Source organism: Poromitra crassiceps, assembly GCF_964638095.1.
Source record: "Poromitra crassiceps genome assembly, chromosome: 21".
Classification (NCBI taxonomy): Eukaryota; Metazoa; Chordata; class Actinopteri; order Beryciformes; family Melamphaidae; genus Poromitra; species Poromitra crassiceps.
The window spans coordinates 13,282,930-13,292,607 of record NC_139638.1 but is presented as its reverse complement, the minus strand read 5'-3'; the positions used below and the strand labels follow the sequence as shown (position 1 = coordinate 13,292,607).

Here is a 9,678-nt window from a genome sequence, read left to right as displayed (position 1 = left end):
AGAAGTGTCTCTATAGGTCTGTGAGTCTCAACACAGCCTGAGAGAAGTGTCCCTATAGGTCTGTGAGTCTCAACACAGCCTGAGAGAAGTGTCTCTATAGGTCTGAGTCACAAGACAGCCTGAGAGAAGTGTCCCTATAGGTCTGTGAGTCACAACACAGCCTGAGAGAAGTGTCCCTATAGGTCTGTGAGTCACAACACAGCCTGAGAGAAGTGTCTCTATAGGTCTGTGAGTCACAACACAGCTGAGAGAAGTGTCTCTATAGGTCTGAGTCACAAGACAGCCTGAGAGAAGTGTCCCTATAGGTCTGTGAGTCACAACACAGCCTGAGAGAAGTGTCCCTATAGGTCTGTGAGTCACAACACAGCCTGAGAGAAGTGTCCCTATAGGTCTGTGAGTCACAACACAGCCTGAGAGAAGTGTCTCTATAGGTCTGAGTCACAAGACAGCCTGAGAGAAGTGTCCCTATAGCTCTGTGAGTCAACACAGCCTGAGAGAAGTGTCTCTATAGCTCTGTGAGTCTCAACACAGCCTGACAGAAGTGTCTCTATAGGTCTGTGAGTCTCAACACAGCCTGAAGGACGTGTTTAACAAGCCAATCCTTCCCTGTAAGGTCTACATCAGGAATGGGCAACTTTGATGATAGAGAGGGCCACAGATTTTTTTTTACATTTTAAAGTAAAATGCATCAATTTGGTGCACTCTGAGGGGAAGATTAAGAGGCTAGATCTATGAAGAACTACACACACCACTAAATACATGCCTTTTAGACACCACCTCCTCCAACTCATCAGAGCTCTGATATGAAAGCAGGTGACATGAACAAGGCATAGAACAATACTGATGTGAAAGCCAGAGCCATATTGAAATCACGTTGGTTGTATTATTATTATCATTTTAGGGGTGCACCGATCGATCGGCAAGCAATCTGTATCGGCTGATTTTGACCTCAAATATGCGATCGGCTGATTGCGATATTTTAATTAAAAAAAGAAAAAAGAAAAAAAAAAAGCGCCCTATCACTAATCAGGCTTTCCAATGATATAAAATACAATGCCAATTGGTATTATTAAAGGGGAGAAATAATCGACCGAAATAACGTTTCCAAACTTTTTTTGAGGAGTTTATATATCGGTAATCGGTGGATGATCGGTTGGGCAGATATTTCCCATAGGCGATCGGCAATCGGTGGCAAAAAAACGTGATCGTGCACCCTAATTATTATTAGTGTGCTTTATTTTAAATTCAACCATGTTCACTTCCTCTCTTCACCTAACCCTTTATACAGCAGCAGGGACGCACAGAGAATGTTAGAGGGGCAGGGGCTGGCAAAAACGTTTTAACGTTTTTAGCCACATTTAGAGGAATATCTCATTTTAAATTAACATTTGGATGATACTTGTCACAGAAAAATAACTCCACAAACTGAACTACAATGGAGAAAGGGAACCTTAGTTGTGTGTCACGGGCACGGCTACTTCATACTTTAAGTTAGACAGTAGTACTCAATTTAAACTTTAAAGGACTCATATGTGAGATGCAGCTGGCCCCTCAGTAGCCTATCTCACATTATCTAATCTGAACCCCATTCAAAAAAAGTTTGGACACCCCTGGTGTAGGCCTACAGCCTATTTATAGTAACAGCTCAGCTGCTGATGCAAATTTCATTAGGCCTATATTTTTCCCACGACACTGGGCCAGCCAGGGCCAGAAGATGGAAAAGCTCAGAACACTTGCTCACTCATGGATGTTTAGTGAGGCGAGAGAGTAGCAGCTAGGGATAGAAAAAGGTGGTAGACAGCCAGGATTCAACAGGTGGGTAGGGGGGTGTGGGTGGTGGGAGTGTGTAGCCAGCCTGCCATAAAGCGGAATGTCCACCCCGCTGCGCTATGGGCTGCAAGGTTTGCCCCGGTTGGAAAGCACACTTTGGGAAAAATAATAATCTTGTAGAAAGAAAAAAATCATCTTTGAAAATCTCGAAAATATTGGGGGATATATTTTGTCAAACTAGGACTAAATATAGTTATTTGTTGTATTCACTCTCAATTATGTGTTAATGGGCAGTGAAGCAAAAGCTAGACTAAAAACAGCAATAAGACAATTCAACAATTTAAATACCATAATGTTTTATTTACCTGAAAACACAATCTCGGTAATGCATTTAGTACAATCATTATTAGACATCAAATAATGACAGTTTGTTATGGTTAATATTAGGCTATTCTTCGACAAAGTGTTGTTGAGGGAACATTAAAGCCCCCCTCACGTTAGATCACAGTTTTACTGCAGTTGATAAGATACATGGTAATAATAATGCAGAGACAAAAACACTCATGTACAGAACACTGTTGTATTGCAGGATACCGATGAATCAAAGTGTCAGTCTCTTGTCCTGATTATAAAATGACCAATTCATCCGAAAGTAAACTGATCAATGATTGGCCTACACAGTCGTGACAAAAGAAGAAGAAAAAGTTCAAACTCAAGTAGTAGACCACACAGTCAAGTTCTTAGTGAGTCATTTCTCCAAGTCACACATTGTGCAAATGTCCCCAAAGCATTACGTATATTAAAAACAGTGATTTCCTAATATCTGATATATCTTTGCTGTAAAACCATCTTCATTTATGCAATTCTGAGCATTATACAATATTATACTCTATAAATATAAACCTCAAAGCCTACATACAGCTGAAACACATGCATGATAAAGCGAATTGTACATTGATATACAGCTATGACCGGTCAACCCAGTGTTTTAAAAGTTTTTAAATGTCAAGGAAACTTGGAAGTTTGGAAATAAGTTGTTCATGCGAGGAGGAATGCCGAGGGTATCGAGGACTTCCCTGCACACAAATCTGGAATAGTGTGTATAGGGCAATGGGAACCACGCTCATCACCTAAACTCTGGAATCCCATGGCCTATATATGCACCTTCATGTATTTGGTCATTTTCTTTTGGCATTACAGAGTATGCAAACCTGCCCTTGTGTCTGTGCGGGGTAAACACAATGCTGGTCACCACAGTGTCTGAGGTGTGTGTGACGTTACAGAGAGCACACCTGCTGGATTCCAGGACCATGATGGAGAGTCCAGCTTCTGCATCCAACTCTAACTGCAGGGAATAGAAGCTTTTACAAGAGCCAATCTAAAAGAGGGAGAAAAAAGATTCATTAGGACAAAAAAAAACATCAAAATCAAAACATTTGACTTAAAATGACCCATTTCATGCTATATTACCAAGATGTTGATTTTGTGAATATAAGCAAGTGTCAGCAGGGTGAAAAGAATGGTGCACAGTGACATTCACAATAGTGCCATGTGGAAATGAGATTAATTAATTAATACTCGTTTTGTCAAACTATGGATCAGCCCCCAAAAACTTTCGTTATCCCATTTCTGATGGGAAACTTTTACATTTGACATCTCCCATCTTGCAGTGACCCCGCTGCCCAAGAACCCACTCAAGAATAGTATGGATTTCTCAAAATGCTTAAACACCCAGTGCAATGATTTCAACTCCGGCAGGAAGAGTTGGATCCGTTTTGGTGATGGACTAAAAGTGCTGAACCTTTTTCATCCACTGCAGACCGTCTTTGGGGAACAAATATACAGTGTTGGAACCTCAACTCCAAGCGACAAAGGAGGCAGGGATTTGGGCTAGTTTGGCAAGCAGCTGGGACACCTGATTAACTATGCATACTGTTGACCAATCGGAGCATTCATTAAAACCTGGGTGTTGCTTACATGAAGTAGATTGATGAGTTATAACAATTTAGGTAGCTTTATAATAACAAGCCCTTTCTCAAATTACATCTGCCATTCTTTTTTCCATAGACATTTCCTAAAATTCTTATAAAAACAGTTTTCATTGGTCAAACCAAGCGATTCAGCTATATTTAGAAGTAGGAGAGAAAATAGAACATTGCACTCCATCTCTGACCTAAACTTAAAAACAAAACGTCAAGAGTAAAATGTTTTATGGTCTCTCCTGATTCGAAATATAGCTGAATGGCTTGGTCTGACCAAGTAAAACTATTTTTATAAGCATTTTACGAAATGTCTATGGACAAAGGAATGGCGGGTGAAATCCCTTGGTTCAGATGCCTAAACCGGATGAGGGTGTGACTTTGGCACTCTTGTCACAGACTTCACCGTGGTGGACTGGTGTTTTTTGTGGAGTGTGAAGGAAGCAAAGGGATACTCACTCTAGTGACAGGGGAGCCAGTGGAAGGCATTGAAGGAAAAAGCACACAGTGGTGAGTGGAACACAGATGCACAGTGCGAACAAACCCAGGCTTCTACCAAAAAGACATGCTTTGAACACGGCTGTTTTCCCCACACACGAGCCTCTATTTAGTACAAAATAATGCTTAAGACGGTGTGGTGGCTGTCTGAAACATGTATTGTATACAGGTATATAATAAACATATTTTATATATATATAATATATATGTATTATATATACATATATATATGTATACACTACCACAAGTGATGCTTATGCCTAGTACAAATTGGAAAGATGACCCCTATACACGAAAGCCTTTGAAAGGGTCAAAAATACACTCTATGCGTTTCTCTGTATCATAAATATCCCCTGCCCGCCGCAATGTTGTGCCAAGTAAACATGAAGCATTCATCAGTCTGTACATCACCTGTATTCAAGTATTGTATGCACACACAAACAAAAACAAACAAAACACTGGATGGAAATGAGCTCGCAAATCCATTTGTGTAAAGTCCTATTAAATAAAGACAGAAAACACTTTGATTCAAAGGGTTCATCATGAGTGTATTTTTCCTTGAAGTAGAAACATATTTGGGGCCTCATTGGCAATGGGAGTTGGTGTTTTGGAGTACTGGATGTATTAGTATTATTTGTCTTAAGTTCTTCTCAACATTACTCTTTGAATCAAACCCCAGACCCTATGGCGATGGCAATATTAAACACACTTCTTCACCCCCCCCCCGCCCCAGTTCTGTCTCAAAAACACAACACAAATAAAGTTAATGAATGTCAAATGTCAATTAAAAATACAAACAAAACTATATCCTTAGGTTAGAGGGAAGGACGATTTTGTTCGTTTTCTGCACAAGCAAAATAGGGGCACACCTCACATGTATGTTAGGCTGTAGTTGGAACAGAAGTGTTGACTGTGGAACGCCACACGAGGAAAAGCATCTAGAGATGAGTAAAAATGTATCATATTGAGGTAGCTGTGCTCTGCCTAGTGCAGAAAAACTGGCTTTTCAAATCATAATACCGTAGTAAAAAAAAAACATCCACAAAGCTAATTTATACACTAAGATTGGGGGGGGGGGGGGACATACATAATTAAATTAGAAATGAAAAACCACGTACAGTTCATGCTTAGTCACAGAACATGCAGCTTTCATTTTTCATGTTTTTTTTTTGTCTCTTTTTTCCTATTTTGTTTCAGCGGTGCATTCAAACGTTCACTCTCAAACCTTTCCTCATCCTCCTCTGCCGCACGGAGCTGGTCCACTCTGGAAGAGTTCTAAGTTTATACTGAAGACACAATGGTAAACATTAGAAAATAAATCAAGGCGTTCTCTCTAAGCCACGCTGGTCAAACGATTTACAAAGCAATTTCGGGGGGGGGGGGGGGGGGGGGGGGCTGTTGCATAAAATAGTGTTAAATCTCTGTACAGATCAATGGTCTCCTTTTGAATATCTAAATTTTGTATGAAATAGTGACGCTAACAAAACACAATCTGCTGTTATTGTAGTGAAATGAGATGAACGTTAATCCCAAATCATTAAAAGTACAAATTTAAAAGGCAATATTAATAATAATAATAATAATAACAAAAAAACAAAAGCCTGATAACAGTATTCTTCGTCCAAACCAGCGAAAATGTCCACAGCTACGGGAGTGATGGTCGTCTTAACACTCACATTTAAAGCCTCGCTCGTTCACAAATCTCCTCCCCCCCCCAAAAAAACTTTTCAATGTTAACATTTTTATATTACTTGTTGCGTTTTGTGTGTTGAACTTGGTCCTTCTCGTGCACACTCTGCAGGCACACACACACACACAAGCACACACACGCTCTAAACTCTACAAACACACACGCACACACGCTAGCTATGCACACGTAGGAAGGCGGAGCGGGAAGAGAGGGAGAGAGGGAAGTGGGGGGGAGTGGCGGTGGGGGAAGAGGGGAAATGGAAAAGTCAGGGCTGTGCTGGAGTCAGTCAGGACCAGAACATGTCGGCCATGTTAGTGTCAATGCTGTAGATCCAGAGCACCAAGGGGAGGGAGAGGGCCACGAAGGGCCAGGAGATGCCCTCCAGACATGCAGACAGGCAGCAGCCTCCACGCTTCTCCGGCTCGTTACCGGGCTCCAGGTAGTTCCTGGCGGCAAACTTCAGAAACTCGTCCAGCAGGATGACGGGCAGCGAGATCTTCAGCACCACCAGCCACTGCGTGTGATTCAGAGGTGTGATCTGGAAGATGATCTGAGAAGGAGCACACGAGACAAAGGTGCTGAGACGCGTCGGCTTTATTCTCCACATTCGCCTTGTGAATCTGAATATGTCTTAGTTTCACAGAATAACTCCTAATTGTACTTTAGTGTTTAATGAGCAGAGTTACAAATATTCCAACAACTCTTGTTGGTGCATAGAAATGATAGAAACTTATGTTGGCAGCACTTTGCATTGATGTTACGGTCATTCAGTGCGCTCTCACTCCAATTATCCCATTCTTTGAGGCCATTTACACGTGGCACTAACATGTGTTTTCTGTGATCAGATTGCAATCAGATTGTGTTTTATCACTTGAAAGTACAGGTGTAAACACCCCCAAAGCGCATTGAAGAAGGACTGAAATCTGATCGGCCAAACCACCTCCGGAGGTGGTCAAGGATGCATTGTGTACACATTGAACACAAGTGTAAATGCAATGTGTCCTCTCAATCTGGATACAGCAACTTTATGCGGATTGAGAGGACACCCATTTCTGCAATCTGATTGCAATCTGATGGCAGAAATGGTTGTCCTCGGTCAGAAAACGCATGTTAACAGAAAACGCATGTTAACGCCAGGTGTAAATGGCATCAGGTTAAAGTAAAGGTAAAGGTAAAGTCCCACTGATTGTCACACAATGTGTGAAATTTGTTCTCCGCATTTGACCCATCCCCTGGGGGAGCGGTGAGCGGCAGCGTGCGCCGCGCTCGGGAATCACATGGTGATTTAACCCCCCAATTCCAACCCTTTGATGCTGAGTGCCAAGCAGGGAGGCAATGGGTCCCATTTTTATAGTCTTTGGTATGACTCGGCCGGGGATCGAACTCACGACCTCCCAGTCTCAGGGCGGACACTCAGACCACAAGGCCACTGAGCTGGTGGTTAATGTGGTCAAGCACAATCTGATCGCAATCTGATGGCAGAAAACACATGTTAACACCAGGTGTAAATGGCTTCTTAAGTGTCGATCAACTCAAATGAATAGTTGGTATTTCTCACTGGTAGAGGCTCCACATAGAGGATGAGGAAGTGCAGGGACATGGAGAGGCAGATGGCTCCCAGCAACCACACATTCTCCCAGGGAGGCATACGCAGCAGGGACTGGTTCTCTGACACACTGGAGTCACAACACAAAGGCCATGTTATTTTATATAACGGGTGAAATACTAAAATACTGTGCTAATACACTTTATCTCAAGACATGAGAAGGACCGGCATACATACAGACGGTTCTGCCTTTATTAGATAGATTATTATTATTGTTGTTTTTATTATCATTATTATTATCATCATAGCAATAATTTAATTTGAGACAGCAATATCAGCAAAAAAAAAGAAAAAAGGTTATAAACTGGCATTCTATCTCTTGACTAAAGAACAAGTGGAGTAAACATGTTTGCTTCAGTATTATAGAAATATATTATAGACATATAGAATTATAGGTGCTTTCAAAAGCTGCTCTCTCTTAAAAGGACTTGTAAGATGCCTGGCTCAAGCTGACCTGTTGAGGGCGTTACACATCTCAATGGTGACCAGCACCGACAGCGCCATGGTCATCGGGTAGGGAGACTCAAAGATCTCACAGTCCAGACCTTTGAAGTCTGGATTCTCTGGACCACACTGCAGGAAGTGGCTCTATAAGAAGCAACAGCAGTCAAGAGTTAGTATACAATAAACTATATATACTTCACGTTGTTATTATTGCATTTGACTGTGTACTGCATGAAGAAAAATGATTTCATGAGAGTTTGCGTGTTTGTAAACTAAGAACATCAGTATTTGTTTGGCTCAGGGTCCTACCAGTTGATAAAAGGTGATCCTAGGACCATCCTCCGCAGCAACAAACCACCAGGAGGCAGCACCAACAGTGGCAGCACCCACATAACCTGGTGAAGCAAAGCACATCTAGCAAGGTGAGACACCACATGCTGGTGCACTTACGTCAGAGGGAAACTAAGGCAAACAGAGATGAAGCAGGAACATTTTTCAGTGCCCGACATCATTGCGCGTTCCATTACTGGGAACTAGGAATATCCCGGTTGAGTGACGTCACACCCGATTTGAGCGCATTCCAGTAGACCAGCCAGTGTTAGCTCTAGCCAGGCTAGAGTTAACCCAGGCTATTGTTAGCAATAACAGCTGATAATGCATTACGCAGTAGTACTTTGCGCATACAAACACTGCAGCAATAATCCCCACAATAATGTGCAATACTATGCTACTCTGTCAATATGTGCAATTCATGTGCAATACAAAGCTCATTACTGCTCATACTTCTATGCACCGCCACCCTGTGCATATTTAGTTAAATTATAAATTTTTAGGCTACCGCACTTGGTTGTTGTCATTCTATTCTATTCAATATGTCCACAGATAAAGTTAGACAGTACTGTGTGGAAATTCCTAGTAACCATATAACTACTCCACTACTGTGGAGATCCCAGCTAGCTGTTAGCTGCAGAGAAGACATGTTATGGGATGAAGAGGACTACACGAGCATCACTTACGTTACAATTAACGCACACAGTCAATCCGTCAACACTAGTAAATTATTTCCCTCCTGTTCTTTTGAAAGACTCCTCGGTTAAACAGCGCATTGCCTCAACTCACATCCGATAGCCAGGTATCTGAAGAAGAGCCACCCGGAGATGAGCGGCTCGCGGGCGTTGCGCGGGGGCTTGTTCATGATGTCCAGGTCGGGGGGGTTGAAGCCGAGGGCGGTGGCGGGCAAACCGTCCGTCACCAGGTTGACCCACAGCAGCTGGACAGGGATCAGTGCTTCTGGGAAGCCCAGTGCTGCAGTCAGGAAGATACTACACACAAGACAAGTGTCGGTTATGACTGTGATGTGTGCACCAACGCAAGAGAAGAAGTGCAGCAGAGGCAGCATGTGTGTTTGTGTGTGTGTGTGTGTGTGTGTGTTTTCTTTTGTTAGTATTTATTTTTCCCGTTTTCTCCCCGATTGTACTTGGCCAATTCCCCCTGATGTCCCGGTCGTAGCTCCGCCCCCTCTGCTGATCTGGGGAGAGTAGAGGATCGCATGCTTCCTCCGATACTACATGTCAGCCGCCGGCCGCTTCATTTCAACTGACAAGGAGGAGTTTCCCCGGTAAGACGTAGCGTGTGGGAGGATCACGCTATTCCCCCCAGTTCCCCTCCCCCCGAACAGGCGCCCCGACCGA

At 42.7% G+C, this 9,678-nt stretch overlaps 1 protein-coding gene across 2 annotated transcripts in view; it reads right to left on the bottom strand.

Moving 5' to 3' along the window:
* Positions 1-4,642: 4,642 nt before the first annotated feature.
* Positions 4,643-9,678, bottom strand: part of LOC310795426 (sarcoplasmic/endoplasmic reticulum calcium ATPase 2) — a 65,904-nt gene continuing 60,868 nt past the window's right edge. For both annotated transcript variants that reach the window (XM_083657455.1, XM_083657454.1), the window contains 5 exons: positions 9,107-9,309; positions 8,297-8,382; positions 7,998-8,131; positions 7,496-7,613; positions 4,643-6,487 (listed from right to left, as the gene is read on the bottom strand). In XM_083657455.1, the coding sequence (XP_083513581.1) occupies positions 6,224-6,487; positions 7,496-7,613; positions 7,998-8,131; positions 8,297-8,382; positions 9,107-9,309 (805 nt within the window). In that variant the 3' untranslated portion in view covers positions 4,643-6,223. The remainder of the gene's footprint in view (positions 6,488-7,495; positions 7,614-7,997; positions 8,132-8,296; positions 8,383-9,106; positions 9,310-9,678) is intronic.